Below are 18240 nucleotides of genomic sequence, written 5' to 3'. Positions count from 1 at the left end.
TGGTGGTAGTTGATAGTTTATGTTTAATTTAGAATCACAGAATTGAAAGGGACCTTAGAGATTATATACTCCAGGTCAATTCTACACCATTCATGACATGCAGTCATCTATTCTGTGCATAGATTATAGTGAACATAGTGATAGAGAACTCACTGCTTTGAGGAAGTACCCTATCCCATTTCAGACCATTGTAATTATTAGAAAATTCTTTCCTATATTGAGTCCAAATGTGCCTCCTTGCTTCTATACCTTGCACCTTTTCCACACTCTGTGATTCAGCGATACTGCTCTAATTGTTGATCCTTGCAGACAATGCTCTGTCTTCTATCACTTTCCATGTGTGGGGTTCTTTCTTTCCTTGCCACCTCCTCAGAATCAGAAGCAGATCTGTCCCAATACCTTTATTTTATAGATGAAGAGCTGATACCCTGAGAGTGGCGACAGCCCCGGCGTCATATAGTGCATATGTGTACCATACAGCATTGCACGGCTCTGTCCCTGGAGATTTGCCAGTACAGATAGATTATTTTATCAACAAAGTGACTTCATTTTTCATTTTTCTTGGACTAGATTCAGTCTCTTGATACTCAGCTCAATTCATCGCAATATTATTAAATATGTGACTGTGTAAGGAAAGTAACTGTGTTATAGTATATAGTAGAGAGTATGTTGGCCTTAGAGCCAAGGAAGACTGGTTTTCAAGGGCTGCCTCTGATACTTCTGACTGTGTGACTCTGCATAAGTCAGTCAAGGTATCAGTGCTTTAAGTGACTCTCTAAGGCTCTGAGTTGCAAAGAAGGTGTTGATTTCCACTTGTAGAGGGAGTTTTCTCATCTGGAAATTCCTCGTGTCTAATCCCTATCTTTGTGTCTCTGTGTGAGGCACTATGCTGGGTGTTGGAATTAGGACAGACAGAAAGAAAAAAGCAGTCCTTGCCATCGGGGAGTTTATAGTTTACTGTTATGTTGGCATTCAATAATCACTTTCTCTTAGGACTTATAAAAGTCAAATAAAATAAAAGATTCATTATTTTCATCTTAAAGTAGCAACTAGTTTTTCATTGAATGTTAGATTCTGTTTTATAATTTTAACTTTATAAAAGCAGATTTATGAAGTTTTATGGCTGGATTACAAATAATTATAATTACATGTCAGTTTTACATTACTAAGGGCTACATTTTGATTCCAGATCTAATTCTTAGATATATATCTAAAATAATCTAGATTTGAAAACTGGCTCGTTTTTCAAATGGGCTTCACTCTATGTGAATTATCAGGTAAAATATTCACAGTTGTGGAGAAAAACAATTCAGGACTTAAAACATAATAATGCTTATTGGAAAAGAAATTTTTATTTAGTCAAAAGATAGTTTAGAGGGGCAGCTAGGTGGCACAGTAGATAAAGCACTGGCCCTGGATTCAGGAGTACCTGAGTTCAAATCCAGTCTCAGACACTTGACACTTACTAGCTGTGTGACCCTGGGCAAGTCACTTAACCCTCATTTCCCTGCAAAAAAAAAAAAATTAAAAAAAAAGATAGTTTAAAAAATTCCATTTTTTTTATTGATTTCATAGGATACTTGTTCTACTTTTTACTTAGGAAAATGGTTTTATTTTAATGCACTTTTTAAAGCCTTAAGGCCTTTTTTGTGTACTCTGACAGTTTGCAAAATTTAAAGTGCTTTCTTTTAGTTTTGAAATGGAGTTAATGTTCAAGTATAAGTTGTTTGTATCAGATTCATGGCTTTTCTTAACTCAAATGAAAAGTATTTATATGCATTTCAAAGCATATAAAAGATATTTTAACTGGCTTGTCTGATTTGGGAAAAATTAAAAACTCACCTGTTCTAGAACATATTTCTCAATGCAATGGTAAGACTCAGGAAGCCAAACTATGAGACTTCTTTTATATAGCTTTATAAAGAATAAATATGAACATAAATAAAGAATAATCTATTGTTCTTTATAAAGAACCATAATGTTACTTACTTTACAATCACTTTTGTTAAAGTATATCTCCTCCTATCCTCTTGTCCATGCAAATTGTTTGTACTGAAACTCTTGAAGACGAGATTGCAGATTTAGATTTAAATTGCTTTCTATTTTTTTTATTAGTGGAGATTCTTTTGGTAGATGAGCATCTTTTAAAAAGTAATAGTATATTTAGCATAGCTTCAGAGGAAGGGGAAATGTTTGCTTTGGAGTTATCTGTCCAGGTAATACTTTCCAGCTGTTGCTTTCCTCACTTAGCTGTTATTCTCAGTTTTATATTTTTCTCCTAGTGCTACAATAGTGATTTCTTCTTTCTCCTTCTTGGGCACACAAAAGTAAAAATCAAGTCATGAAGCTGGAAGAGACAGTTATTCTTTTCTATTTCTAGAAAGGATATCTAGGTGCTGCATAGATTGAGTATGGGGCCTAGAGTCAGGATGTTCAATCTGTCCTTAGACACTTATTATCTGTGTGACTCTAGAAAACTACCAAACCCCAGAAGTCAACTCTTTCTCTACTAGCAATCAATCAGCAAGCATGTATTAAGTACTTACTATGTGTCAGGCTCTATGATAGGCATAAAGATGAAAGTAATATATCCTTTACCTCAAGGATTGTACATTTTGTCAGACAGATCCACTCAAGATTGTCTATATCTGTGTTCATATATCCTTGCTATTGTCTAACCGAAATGGCCTCTGATGATCATTACATTTAATTTTCTTTCCACTCCCTCAATAAACATAAATGATGACTGTAATATAATACCTTCCTTCACATGTGAGTGCATGTGTGTGTTTGTGTTCACATGCATCTGTCTCTGCTCAGAAATTGATTAGTAAGCTTTGTTTTATCAACCCCAATATGTACTTAGAGGTGAGCAACTGTATTTGGTAGAGTCATACTGACTATTAAGATTTCTTATTTATGCTTGGAGAATTAAAGAAAACCTTCACAAAAAGAAAATAATAAATGCAGAAATCCATGTTAAAAATTATTTGTGGAGGGCAGGTAGGTAGCGCAGTAGATAGGGCACTGGCCCTGGATTCAGGAGGACCTGAGTTCAAATCTGACCTCAGACACTTGAAACTTACTAGCTGTGTGACCCTGGGCAAATCACTTAACCCCAATTGCCTCACCAAAAAACAAAACAAAACAAAAAATTATTTGTGGTTAGATTCACAGAGGTGAAATGCAAATAAGATAATACATGTTTTTGCTCAATTGAAACTATTTAGATATTTTAAAGTTGGTATCTGATATGTATTTTTAAGTATAACAGTATTAGGATTTTTCTCTCAGAAAATATTACCATTTAGGTCAATCATAGATCAATAAGAATTAATGTTTTTTCGAATTAAATATTTACAGATTCTTGATTTTTTAAGCATGGATGAAGCCAAGGCCAACTCTGAGGTTCAAGTCCAGGAAAGCGGTTTTCGTAAAATTGCATGGGCATTTCTCAAGGTAATTTTTTAAATGTGGTAACATTTACAATCTTTCTTTATATTCCATGAAGCTATCTACCAGGTAATTAGGACTTAACCCCACAAAAAGGATCTTGCCTTTCACCCTTTTGCTGCCCCCTCCTTCCTCTTCCAAGTCTTGTTTTTGCTTTGATCAAATCAGTTTAAATTGCTTCTAGAAAGTGTATGACAATTGGCTGCCCTGGGACTCCACTCATGATTCCTATGACTCCCTAGAATAAAACTCTCTTCCTTGTTCCATATTTTTACTCCTTGAGGTTATGGACTGTTCCCTTTTTGTATTTGTATCCTGAGTAACTAGCCTAGTACCTGGCACATAGGTGATGCTTAAATCCTTGTTTGTTTATTCATTCATTCCTTTATTGATTAATTCTCAAGTTAAGTTGGCTTATTCTCCTAAGGACATTAGGTTTTTGTCAGTTGTAGATGGGCCAATCCAAGGTAAAGTTTAAACAATGAAAGAATGTTTAAGAGAGTTATTAAGCCAAATCCAGGTGACAGATTGAGTTTAACAATTACTCAGAGGTTGTTATCACTGATGACTCTGGTAGGAGAAATGGAAGCAGGCTACCCTGGGTCTAAAAAGAGACAGGGAAAGAGGGTGGGGGCTAGCCTATGATTGCAAACAAGCTTAAATATATAAGAGCAAAGCTTCTTAAATTGCAGGTCACAACATCATATGGGGTCACATAACTGAATGTGGGGGCCGTGAAAAATTTGACAACAGTTAAAGTTATATATACCTATTTTATATACCTGTATACTCAGAGTCACATAAAAATTTCCTGGGCAAAAATGGGTCATGAGTGGAAAAAGTTTAAGAAACCCTGTATAAGAGAGCTTACTCCATCATCTCCTTACCTTTGACCTCTTACAAGAAACGGAGAAGAATAAGCATTAATTTAGCACCTATTGTGTGCCAGACACTTTTTACAAATATTGTCTCATTTGATCTTCACAAAAACCTTGGGAAGTAGGTGATTTTAATTATTCCCATTTTACAGTTGAGGAAATTGAGGCAAACAAAGGTTAAAAAACTTGCCTAGGGTCATACAATAGGAAAGTGTCTGAGGCTGAATTTTAACTTGGTTCTTTCTGATACCAGGCCTATTTCTCTTTATACCGTGCCATTACCTTCCTCCATCTTCTGCATCTAAGCTATGAAAGTTACCTGTTTTTAATTGTGAGTGATCATATAGTACTGGGAGAGAGTTTAGAGAAGGCTTGAATGAAATAGAGATTCAGTATAACTAGGGGTCACAGGCCTGAGTCACCATAGCCTGCTTCCTTACTTTTCTTTTTCTTTTTTTTTTTTTTTTTGGTGGGGCTATGGGGGTTAAGTGACTTGCCCAGGGTCACACAGCTAGTAAGTGTCAAATGTCTGAGGCTGGACTTGAACTCAGGTACTCCTGAATCCAGGGCGGGTGCTTTATCCACTGCACCACCTAGCTGCCCCTTCCTTACTTTTCTTGATAATACTTTATCCTGGTTTCACCTTGTCTGATTGCACTTCCTCAATATCCTTTGCTAAATGATCAACTACTTCCCACTCTCTTAGTGTAGGTGTTCTTTGGGGCTCTGAGCTGGGTGGTCTTTTATTTTTGAGATTTATACTCTATCTTGGTGACCTCATAAGTTCCTGTGGATTCAGTTCACTCACATGCTCAGCCCTAATCTTCTTCCTACTTGACTAGCATTCCTTGATTTCCATTCAGAATATTAAATTCAACATGTCTGACAAGGAACTCGTTGTCTTTTACCCTAAAGTCACTTCTCATGCAAACTTTCCTGTTTCTGTTTTGGGCACCATTATTTTCCTGGTCACCTAAGTTCCTAACCTTAGAGTCTTCCTAAGAAATATATGTGTATGTAAATATACATAAATTCCTCTTTATCCTTCATCTCCAATCAGTCACCAATTCTTGCCAAGTGTACCTTTATATCTGTAGCACCTGTCTCATTCTTTAACTTCAAGGGCACTCCACCAGTTTAGGTCTTCATCACCTCTATCCTGGATGACTTTGGAGTCTCCTGATGACACTCTTCTGCTTCTAATCTGTTCTCCACATAACTGCCAGAATAATCTCTTGAAGTCTGTGTCTGACCATGTCATTCATCTGCTTTAAAAAACAAAAACAAAAAACCTTTCAGTTGTTTTGCTTCTTTGATAAACTGCAAACTCACAAACCTGAAATCCAGCATAAGGATTCAGGCTTCAACCTATTTTTCCAGTCTTATTTCATACTTACATGCATTGGAGAGTACAGATCTGAGCTGGCAAAATGCGCTTACTCTACTTTCTCTTTGCAATTCTTGATGATCTCTCAGTCCATTGCTTTTTTTTTTTTCATTCTTATTAAAGCTGTTGTGAGAGAGGTATACTGTTCTGATTTTACTTACTTTTTCTATCTGGAGGAGACCACCCTCCCCCTACTCCACAATTAACTAACTCATTTATATCTCACCATATTTTGCTCCTTCCCTGAGCCCTGATTCCCTCTGGATGGCTATGTTCCTACCACCTTTTTCACTGTTGCTTGGAATGCTCCTCTCTCCCCATTGCCATTTCTAGAATCTCCCTCTCCTATCATCACTAAGTAACTAACCTCTTCTCCTATGAAATTCATCAAGTCAAATATGCCACCCAATCAAGATTGCTATAGCTCCTTAACCACTGATTCCCAGGACACTACCTGTCCTTTTACAATGATTTCAATGCCTTCCTCTCTCCTTCAAATCCTGCCCTCATGCCAGGCATCTTCAACATGCACAGTGATGTTTTCCTCAAATACTCTGATTTTCCAAAATCGTCATCTGGTCATTTCCCATGTCTTGCTCCTTCCTTCACCTCAGATATACATGAGGAAGTTCACACTCTTGATATTTCCATTATTTACAGTTGATCCATGTTCAAGAACTCTGAAATTATTTGATATTTTATCTTTACATCTTTCTCTTGTGTCTTAGTCCTCTGAAATCAACTTTTATCCCCACCATGACCTCTACTCTCTCTTTATGCGTCTCTCTCCCATTAGACTGTAAGTTTCTTGAGTGTAGGACCTTCTTCTTTTTTCTCATATCCCTGGCACTTATAAAAAGGGTTTAATAAATCCATGTTAGTTGATTGATTGATGGCCAAGGGAATTTTAAGATTTGTACAGTAATGGAATCAAAGGTACAGCTAGATGAATTAGCATTAGTGAGCAGTAGGTACATCTCTTCTATTATGAAACCAGCACCCAAATTGTTTTCTTATTTTTATACTGTGAAGTAAGGGAAGTTGAATTTTATTTAGAGCAGTCAGTTGTGGTTTTTTTATGTCATAGTATTGCCATCTTGTGGCATTTTTGGACATTGCCACTAAAGTTCCTTTAGAGTATAAGGCTCTGTTATAAATTGTACTTGAGGAATATTGTTAGCATATTTTAGAACTTTTTTTATATTTGTAGATGATTAATTTCATATTTTAATTGTTAGCCCATCTACTTACCCAATGAAATATCCATGAAATATTAGGCTTCTAAAGCTTTTGAGTGGTGAGTTGACCCTGGAGTTAAATTTAAGGTAGTAGCAGAAATCATCCCCCCAGTTACTTGATCTGTCGTCTTTGCTTTCAAGATTTATCTTTTTTTTAATAAATTTTAATTTATTTAGAATTTGTGATAGTGGTAGTGACTTACTTGTCAAGGTTAATTTACTAGTATACTGGCTATACTTGGACGATTCAGAAGATCTGTGGTTTTATTAGTGTGAGTAGTTACTCCGTCTGTGTTGATCACAACACCTCCATATATGGTTTCATGCCTTAATGTAACCAAAAATATCCCCTGGTAACCATCTGCTGGTGATAGCCTTTTCACATTGTTAAAGATGGTTATTAGATGATAACTCATTGTCAGGAACACACTTTTCGGCTCATTTGGCCCTGAGTTTGTTCACTGCTGGTATAGCCTTTGAAGATATAAGGTCACCTCTGTGCCACAATTAATGTGTTGGAATAAGACTTTGGTGGATACATTGCCTAGAAGGAAAATAAAATGTACAGGTGGAATGAATTTCTTGGCTTTTGTTGTTCAGTTGTGCCTGACTCTTCTTGACCCCATTTGAGGTTTTCTTGGCAAAGACATTAGAGGGGTTTGTCATTTTCTCTTCCAGTTTATTTTACAGATGAGTAAACCGAGGTAAACAGGATTCAGTGACTTGCCCAGGGTCATATAGCTAGTAAGTGTCTGAGGCTGGATTTGAACTCAGGAAGATCATTCTTCCTGACTTCAGGCCCAGAACTCCAGCCAACCTTATCTATCTAGTTGTTCCCCATAAAGATGCAGATTTCAACCCGTCTGTGCCTGCCTGTTTTGTGTGGCTCTTGTCCTTGCCTTCCCATAGATTTGCTCAAAGGGATATGCCTGGCGATCTGGGAGCCTTCCTTACTTTTGTCTGACATTAGGAAAATACATTACTCTCCCTCCCATCCTCTGCATTCCAGGCAAACTGGCCTTCACTTTGTTCCTTCCACATGACATTCCCACTCTCTTCTTCTAGGCTCCTTAACTTTGCTGTTATCCTCAATGCTTCACACCACATAGCTAGTCACTGATAAGTCTTTCCATTTCTACCTCTATGATATCTGTAAAATTCTACCTCTTCTCTCTCTTTCTCTCAGCTCCTGCCTTAGTTCAGGCCCTCATCATTTCTCTTCCTTTGAGACCCAACTCGCATACCCCTTATTGCATAAAGACTTTGCTGAGATCCCCTTAACTCCTAGTGTTCTTGCTTTCAAACTACCTTGTATTCAGGTTATATTTATAGTTAAGGTTATAGTCAGCTACTTTTTGTTTTCTTTCTATTTATTCTATATAAACCACATAGAATTGATGGCCTTATTGTTTCTCCTGTTAAGTTATAAACTCCTTGTGAGTAGGAATTGTATTCATATCCTCTGCTCCTAGTACAGTGCCCATAGAAGGAGGTTAGTAAATACCTACTTACTTGAATGACTGAGTGAAGTACCTTTGATATCTACCTGTTATCCTTTACCACCTAACCATTCACTTTATTTCATTTACCTTTACTGTGCAACCCATGTAATAAAACTAATGAACACAAAAGGTTAAATATAGATCAATAAAAGTGCTTCTTTTCCAGATACATATTCCTCCTGTCGCCCAACTTTGTCATCATTTCTGAGATACATTTTATTCTATTAATGTATCTATAAGTTTTTAAATTTTTATCAAATGTTTATTAAGATTACCTTTCTCTTTTATGTACCTTGCTTGTTTATCATGCTCAGGTTCCTGAGAGGTAGAACACAGAGGAAGCCCCAGGAAAATAGATAATTATCCTGGACCAAGCATTTACCCTAAGGCCTGCTGAATGAGGATGAGCAATCTAGAAGACATCCTGAAACTCTTTTAACCTTTCTCTTTAGTCAACTGCCTAAGGTTGACCCTTTGGAACAACAGCTTGGCTTTCCCTCTTCTTGGTTCTAATCTAGCCTTTTTAGCTTCATAAATCTAAGGGTACCTCACCAGCCAGATGCTCTTCATTGGTCCTGCCTTTCATACCAGGTGGTTTTGTGACCTTGAACAACTCATTTCACTCCTTCCAGCCAGTTTTCCCATCTGCAGAATGGGGATAAGAATATTTGCAGAACCCAGTTCACAGGGTTATTATGAAGAGAGTGCTTTGTAAACTATAAAGTACTATCTGAACACAAGTTATTATGTAATTTAGAAAAAGGCCGGGGGGGGGGGGGGAGGGTTGGCTATCAAGCTGCCCTGAAACACCAGAACAGTGCATATTCCCTAGAAGGACTTTTAACTAAATGTATAAAGACCCAAGATGATCTTAAGTTTTCTACTACTTCAGCCTCCAAAGAAAAATGAGTATTTGATTTACCTGTGATTTGGAGCCTTTCTGAATTCATCACAGATGTGTAAGAATAACGATTTCATAGAATCATTGAACTTAACCCTTCATTTTACACATGAAAAACCACACTCAAAGAGGGTAGAAGGCTTGCTTGAAGTCATAACAGCTAGTTGGTGGGAAGGTCAGCATTAAAGCCCATTTCTCCTGATTACAAGGTATGTAGTGAGCAAGTGAGAACAATGTGTTCCAACATCCATGAAGTAGGCACTGTGGAGCACTTCAAGCTTGGTCAGACATCAAAGATGCCAAGATGACGCACTATATCCTGGGCCATCACCAGTCATCTTAACCTTTGCCTTGCCACTTAGCTTTGATGATTCTGAAAGAGAGAATGAGTCTGATGACTTTGTGCCATCCTCCCTCACTTAAATCCAATTTGTTCCTGATGTTATTCTTATGCTTTATTAATTTTTTTTTTAGCTTGTAGGAGCCAATGGTGTTTTGAATATCAATGGGAAACTCCGTCTTCAACTTTACTCTCCACCTCCTAGGATGAGACCACAATTAAATGTTGTGGAGGTTTTTGAATGGTGGTCAAAATGTCCAAGGATCCGTTATCCATCAACATTATATGTAACCATAAAAGGTCTGAAACTCCCAGATCATGTAAGTGATTTTGCTTTTGGTATTTGATGGAGTTACAAATCAGTTATATCCTCAGATGCTAAAATTAAGCAGTGACCACATTTTTTTCCAGAGTAAGAAAGTCTCCTGAATCATTTAATCATAGGTTTTAGAACTGGAAGAGGCATTGGGCATTATTTGGGAAATGTAGCATAGTAGGTAGTTATCTACAGAGAATTACAAAGATCTAAGTGCAGTTTGAAGCTTCTTTATCTTCAGTTGTATTAAAATACGGTTTCCTGAAGTATTTTTTAATTATGAGAAAATAACACCCAAACTTTACGATAATAAAATAGATTTGTGATCCTATTAATTTGGGAATCCCTCCAGCTATGTGGATTATAGCCCAGCAGTGCCTGCCTGCATTGTCCGTTTATAACAGAGGGTCCACTTAGAATAGTGTGGGGTGGATTTCTTGTGTCTCCTTTGTATTACAAAAATAATTGCGGAACCTGCAGTCTCTCCCTTGACATCATCATTTTATCAGCCCTTTTTTTTCCTCTTATACATTTCTGTTATACCATCATTATCCTGCTCCCCTATCATAATGCCTTGTTTGTAATAAGTTATAGCTTGCTCAACTCCACCATGCTTCCTTACCATTGGCAGTGGAGAGCCTATAATTTTGCTCTTACAAAAAAAGTCTGATTATAGTCGTTAAGACAACTATTTTTAGTGCTTTTAATATGACCATTCAGTCATCAAGTATTATGCATTTACTGCATGCCTAGAACTCTGCTAAGCACTGGTCATACAAAGTAAAGCAAATACATTGTCCATGTCCTCAAGAAGCTCCCATTCTAATACAGGATACAACATATAAACAATGGGACACATATAAAATGCATATAGAGGAGATGGAAGTAATCTCATAGTGAAGGGTGGGTGAAAGGGGAGAGGGAAGGAAAAAAGCCTGGGAAAGGCCTTACACAAAAGGTAGAATTGGAATTGAGCCTTGAAGGAAGCCAGGAAAGCCAAGCAGCAATGGTAAGGGGCCAGAGTGTTCCAGGCATGGGGGACAGCAAGGTCAAGGCACAAAGACAAGGAATGGAGTATCCTTTGCTAGGAACACCAGTAAGGCCAGTGAAGCTGGATCATGGAGCACACAGAGGGAAGCAAAGAGTGAGAAGACTGAACAAGAAGGAAGGAGTCAGATTGTGAAGAGCTTTAAATGCCATCCAGAGGACTTTGTGTTTGGCGGTAATAGGAGGGAACTCCTGAAGTGTATTAAATAATGGAGTGACATCGTCAAACTTGCACTTTAGGAAAATCCCTTTGGCAGCTGAGTAGAAGGGCAGATTGGAATGGGAAGAGACTTGAGGCAGGAAGACCAACTACAAAGCTATTGCAGTAGGTCATTCCTGAGGTGAGGAGGATCATCTCTGAAATGGTGTCTGTGTGAGAAAAGGGGACACATCTAAGAAATGTTAAGATAGAAACAAGATTGGACAACAGATTGGATATGTGATGTGAGTATTAATGAGCAATGGAGGATAATGCCAAAGTTTTCCACCCTGGGTGACTGGGAAGATGGTGGCACTAACAGAGTGAGATAGTAACTTTAAAAGCATAACAATATTCTATCATTTAATACAGCCTATTAAATATTAAATGATATTGCCAATATTGTCATATGTGAATCAGTTATAAATGTTATTATAGCAAGAGGTTGATTCTGAAATGAAATTAGGAAACCCACATGGGCTATAAAATTATTCCTAAAGACTAATTACAATAAATTACAAACTTCACTAATACTGGTTAATATAACTCTAGGGTATTATTTCACAACAGAAGCCAAGTAACTGAGGTAAAAAGAACTGAACAAAGCTGGCGATTATGTGCTAGAGCATGAATGATTTCAAAGTTAGGAATTTCTTAGACTATCATATCCTTTTGGTATAGGTGTTGGTAGATAGTGCTAAGAAAATTATCCTTATTAGGTAGAGAAGCACGGAAATGGGAATCTCAATATTAATGTTAAAAAAAAGAAAAACATGAGTATTTCAAAGTTCTGGGAGACTATTATTTAAGGTGGAACATTCTCTTGTTCTATTTGCATTCATTTGTGAAACCATATCTGGGAAATAAAAATAGAAAAAATCCATTGGTTCAAGTATTAATTTTGGAAAACATTTCGCTCTTATTGATTGTTCTTGTATCTTAAAACATTGTGTGTGTTCTTTATACGGCCTTTCCAAAAATCATTGTACCTGATTAATTGTAGGTAGATCCTTCTTTTCGTTCTATGATGGCTCTTCAGCAGGAGCAAGGTAGTACGTCCTACTGTGAACTTCAGAAGGAGACAAGTAAAAGAGGTAATGAACCAGTTTCAGAAGACCAAAAGGAAATAATAAAGTGGTCAAGGTTGCCCGGGCAGGTGAGATATTTTAATAATATAAAATTCACTTTGGGTAAATGGTTTTTACATATTTAGTTCAAGATATAGTAGATTCTTCCACATAAATGATTAATACATATTTGTTCATTAAATTCAAAACTCCCTCAGTCTAGTTAGGCAACAACTACAAAAAAAAAATGTGAGTGGCCCCAGTTATTTTGTAGTAGGCCCTGGTGCAAATGTAGCACTCTCTTTTGCTTAGCTGCAAATGCCCCCAGACTTAGTTCTTCAGTTCAGGTTGGGTTCTCCATCAATCATGCTCTCAAACCTATCTTTCTTTTTTTTTTTTTTTTTTTTTTTTAGTGAGGCAATCGGGGTCAAGTGACCTGCCCAGGGTCACACAGCTAGTAAGTGTTAAGTGTCTGAGGCCGGATCTGAACTCAGGTACTCCCGACTCCAGGGCCAGTGCTCCATCCACTGCGCCACCTAGCTGCCCCTCAAACCTATCTTTCTGTGAAAAGTAGATTACTACCAAACAGTCTTTCCCTTTGTTCATTTAGTCATTCAGTATATAGTTGTTGAGTATCTGTTATATGTATAGCACCATGCTGGATGCTTTTGAGAATACAAATAGTATGATTTGACAGCAATGAGCATTTATTAAGCACCTAGTATATGCAAGGTACTCTGGCATATGCTGGGGGATACAAAGAAATATAATGATATCATTCTTGTCTTTAAAGAACTTAAGTCTTCCTCTGGTGGGGTGATGGTGATGGCCAGGGGACAGGAGACAATGCAGCATGTATAAAGAGGTGAAACATGCTATCCACCCCCTCCTGCTACCACAAAAAGAGCACCTATAAATATTTTTGTACATGTGGGTCCTTTTCCCTTTTCCATGATCTCTTTGGAATACAGACCTAGTAGTGGTAGTGCTGGGTGAAAGGATATATGCACAGTTTTATAGCCTTTGGGGCATGGTTTCAAATTGCTCTCCAGAATGGTTGGATTAGTTCACAGCTCCACCAGCAGTGCATTAGTGTTCCAGTTTTCCCACACCTTCTCCAACATTTATCATTCTCCTTTTTTGTCATATTAGCCAATTGGATAGGTATACCTCAAAGTAGTTTTAACTTGCATTTCTCTAATCAGTAGTGATTGAGAACATTTTTTCATATGGCTGTAGATAGTTTTAATTTCATCATCTGAAAACTGCCTGTTCATATCCTTTGGCAGTTGGGAAGGATTCAATTCTCTATATATTTCGGATATGAGGCTTTTATTAGAAACACTGTCTGTAAAAATTGTTTCCCAGGTTTTGCCTTCCTTCTAATCTTGTTTGCATTGGTTTTGTTTGCACAAAACCTTTTTAATTTAATGTAGTCAAAATGATCCACTCTGCATTTCATTATGTTCTCTATCTCATCTTTGGTCATAAATTCTTCCCCTTTCCACAGTTCTGACAAGTAAACTATTCCTTCCTTTTCTAATTTACCTATGGTATCACCCTTTATGTCTAAATATTGTACCCATTTTTACTTTACTTTGGTGTATGGTATAAGATGTTGGTATATGTCTAGTTTCTGCCATATTATTTTCCAGTTTTCCCAGAATTTTTTGTCAAATAGTGAGTTCTTATCCTGGAGGCTAGCATCTTTGGGTTTATCAAACAGGAGATTGCTATATTCATTTACTGCTGTATTCTGTGTGCCTAACCTGTTGCATGGATCCTCCTCTCTATTTCTTAGCCAGTACCAAATAGTTTTGATGATTGCTACTTTATAATATAGTCTTATATCTGGTACAGCTAGGCCGTGTGGATATTAATCTTGGCAAAGAGAAGAGTCATCAGGGGCAGCTAGGTGCCACAGTGGATAAAGCACCGACCCTGGATTCAGGAGTACCTGAGTTCAAATCTGGATTCAGACACTTGACACTTACTAGCTGTGTGACCCTGGGCAAGTCACTTAACCCTCATTGCTTCTCCATGCTTGGAAACAAAAGAGGAAAGAATGGGTAAAATAGAGAATTTGAGGTGTGAAGAAAGGAAGATGGGTATGGTTATGATGGATTTCCCAGTCTTCTCAATAAAGTTGAAGTTAAGGTTAGAATAAGATAGGTAAGAGAGGAGTTGGGACTTTAAGGAGAGAATATATGGATTTGAACAGTTGTGACAAAATATGTATTAATCAGATGAATGTAAAAATTATGCTTCAATGGGGGCTGCTTTGAGGTTAGATGACATGAATTTGTATTGGACCTAGTAGGCACAGTTTCATGACTCTCAATCAGTATTCACTGTCTCTGCAGTTGGAATTGGTGAGGCAAATGGTGTTAGGAATTCATGTTTGAGGTTTGGTAGTACTTGAAAAATAGGGAGAAAAGGGACTCAGGAAATTCAAGAATTGAAGATAATGCCTTCTTGAACTGTTTAAATATAGGATTGTAAGTCAGTCCACAAGCATTTCTTAAGTATCTACTTTGTTTCAGGAACAATACTAAGTTCTAGGGATAAAAGAAAGGGGGAAGAAGAGAGAGTCCCTATTCTTAAGGAGCTCAAAAGACTAATGAGGTAGACAACATGCATGCAACAATGTACATACACGATCTAAACAGGGTAGATTGGAGATTATCTCAGAGGAAGGCTCTTTGGGGAAAAGCTTTTTGTAGAATGTGGTATTTAGCTGAGACTTGAAGGAAGTTAGAGGAGTTGGGAGGTGGATATGAGGAGGGAAATAGCACAAGACATGGGGGAAAGCCAGTGAAAATGCCTGGCTGGAGATGTAGTGTTGTATATAAGGAATAGCAAGGCAGCCTGTTTCAGAGGCTGTGGCAGGATGTAAGATATAAGAAGACTGGAAAGGCAAGAAGGAGTCAGGTTATGGAGGACAAAAAGTCAGGATTTTCTAGGTAGTAGGGAGCCATTGGAGTTGACTGAACAGGTTGTCACTATGAAAAGAACAAAGTGAAACCAGAACAGGAGTTATGGACTAGAGGAATAGGGCTAGATCACCCTTCCACCTCTACATCTTTGATCCAGCGATCATGGTGAGGATGAAAGACATCCTCATCCTCAAGGCTTCTTCCACATTCACTTCACACATCCAGTCTGTCGTCAGATGTTGTTTCTACCTTCAAAATACCTCCCAGAGTCATCTCCTTATTTCCACTCACACATCCACCATCCTGGTGTAGGCTCTCATCATCTCAGGAGCCTGCTGCCTGCCCTCTCTGCCTCAGGTCTCTCCCCACTTCAGCGCATCCTCTTTTCAACTGCCAGAGGTATCTTCCATCAGTGAAGATCTGACTGTGTCATTCACCCCTACTCAATGAACTCCAATGTCACTTATTATCCCCAGGACCAGATATAAAATACGCTTTTTGGCTCTTAAAGCCATTTGCAGCCTGCCCCTTTTCTACTTTTCTAATGTTCATGTGCTTTACTCCCCTCCAAGTACTCCACAATGCAGTGGCTGAGCATTCTGCTGCCCTTCAAACACGACACTCAGCCTCCTAACTCTGAGCCTTTCCCCTGGTTGTGTTTCCTGCCCAGAATGCTCTCCTTTCCCATTTCCACCTCCTGGCTTCCTTTGCTTCAGCTAAAATCCCTTTTGAAAGAAGCCTTTTCTGGCACTCACCTTCTCCCCTCACCCTTTACTCTAAGATCATGTCCCATGTAGACTATATATAGCACAGTGCTTGTGCCAGGTGGTGCCGTGAATAGATCTCTGGGCCTAGAGTCAGGGAAACCAGAGTTCAAAAATGGCCTCAGATACATATAAGCTGGGTGACCCAGTGCAAATCATTTAACCTCTATCTGCCCCGATTTTCTCAATTGTAAGTGGGTATCATAGTAAGTGTATCAGAGTTTTTGTAAGTATAAGATAGGATGATATTTGTAAAACACTTAGCACAGTGACTAAAATAGTAACTTGCTTTAATAACTGCATGTTCTTTTCCCCCTTTATGCATAGGTGTTCACATAATAACAACAATAATAATGATGATGCAAAAATATATAAAATCATGAGGGTTAGCACAAGGGGACTTGAATGTTTGAAAGTTTGAGTATAAATAAAAGAAAGCATTTTATGGTGCAGTACTTGGAATTTTTATCTTATATGGTTGTATAGGAAAAATAGAAATTAGATTTAGAATCTTCGGTGTAATCATTAATGCCTTCATGATGTTTCATGTGCAATAAGTGTTTAATACATTTTTATTGAACTTCAGTTTTAATCCATGGTTACTAAAGGAGTGTTGGGTATGTTTGGGGCACATTCCCAACTTTTGAAGAAAATTCCAGGGAGATCCATTTCCAAATTGTCTAACAAATCAGCCCTTTCATTCCTTGTCAGAGACATATTAGACTTCAGAAGGGCTCCATATTCCTTTCTGATGGTGTGATTAGTAAAAATGGTTTATTTTATTTACTCTTGGTTTTTGAGACAGAACATATTTGAAAACTATATAAAATTACCAGGAATATTTTAATATTAGCCTTTCAGCTACTACAAGTAAAACTTTCCAATCATGCTACAGTGATGTCTTATTGGTTCATGCTAAAATTGCACCAGTCTGCCCTCCCAAAATATTGAGAGGTTAAAAAAGGAGTAGTGTTAAAATTAAGTTTAATTGAATAGTCTCTTGGAGAGAAAAATTTTTATGTTCCTAAACTTTCATTATGTATTTGTATTTTCTTTTCCCTTATTTTCTTTAGATTATTTGAAATGTTACAATGATAAATTCTACATTTTAATATATTTCTGTTTCCACATAGAAATCATGGTCCCTTTTTTATCCTTGTAGTTTCCTGAATAGTTAACTCTGGGACCGTAAGGCATAAGTTTAGGAAATCTGAGGCATAAACTGTAGGACAAGTGAACTTGTAAAGGCATTGATTCCTTTTTTTCTCTCTTCACTACTCTATATAGATATGAAAAAAAGATCTAGAAAAAACCTTTTTTAAATATTTTTCTTCCCACTCCCTCCCCCATTCTTTTAAAATTTATGCAGTCCAATGATAAGACACTTAAAGAATTCAGCAGTAAAAATATTTATAGCAGAACTTTTTATGGTGGCTAAGAAATGAAAATTGAGGGGATACCCATTAATTGGGAATTGCAGAACAAGTTGTGGTATCTGGTTGTAATAGAATATTATTGTGCTATAAGAAATGACAAGCAGGATTATTTCAGATAAACCTGGAAAGACCTACATGAACTGATACTAAGTGAAGTGAACAAAATGAGGAGAACATTTTACACAGTAACAGCAATATTGTGAAATGAGGAATTGTCAATGACTTAGCTATTCTCAGCAGTAGATTATCCTAAATCCTAAAGCACTCATAATAAAAAATGAACATCATGAACATTTTACCTTCAAAGAACTGATGTTGTCTGAATATAGACTGAAGCATACTATTTTTCCTTCCTTCCTTCCTTCCTTCCTTCCTTCCTTCCTTCCTTCCTTCCTTCCTTCCTTCCTTCCTTCCTTCCTTCCTTCCTTCTTTATTTCTTCCTTTTCTTGTCTTCTTATACAAAATGACTAATATGGAAATGTTTTACATGATTGCATATGTATAATCTTCATCAGATTGCTTACTGTGAAAATATTTTGACTGATTTGCCTAATTTGGGGGCTAATGTGACTGGAGGACTAATCTGGGGACTTTTGACTATTTGGCCATCTGACTGCTATTAACTTAGCATGGGCCCTTTATAAAATTCCACCACACTGCTCCACTCCTAAATTGATAAGCAAAAGATTAAGAAACCTCTTAACTAAATAATCAAAGCAGAGTTTATTTATGAGATACTATTTAAAATTAAGAACACAGGGAAATAAAATGTACAA

The 18240-nt window shown here is 37.3% G+C and overlaps 1 protein-coding gene across 1 annotated transcript in view; it reads left to right on the top strand.

Moving 5' to 3' along the window:
• Nucleotides 1–18240, top strand: part of AHI1 (Abelson helper integration site 1) — a 238837-nt gene that overhangs the window by 23338 nt on the left and 197259 nt on the right. Inside the window, exons 8-10 of the mRNA XM_043999819.1 lie at nt 3364–3459; nt 9834–10019; nt 12265–12417. Of these exons, the coding sequence (XP_043855754.1) occupies nt 3364–3459; nt 9834–10019; nt 12265–12417 (435 nt within the window). The remainder of the gene's footprint in view (nt 1–3363; nt 3460–9833; nt 10020–12264; nt 12418–18240) is intronic.

Source organism: Dromiciops gliroides, chromosome 4 (assembly GCF_019393635.1).
Source record: "Dromiciops gliroides isolate mDroGli1 chromosome 4, mDroGli1.pri, whole genome shotgun sequence".
Taxonomy (NCBI): Eukaryota; Metazoa; Chordata; class Mammalia; order Microbiotheria; family Microbiotheriidae; genus Dromiciops; species Dromiciops gliroides.
This window is presented reverse-complemented; position numbering and strand designations above follow the sequence as displayed.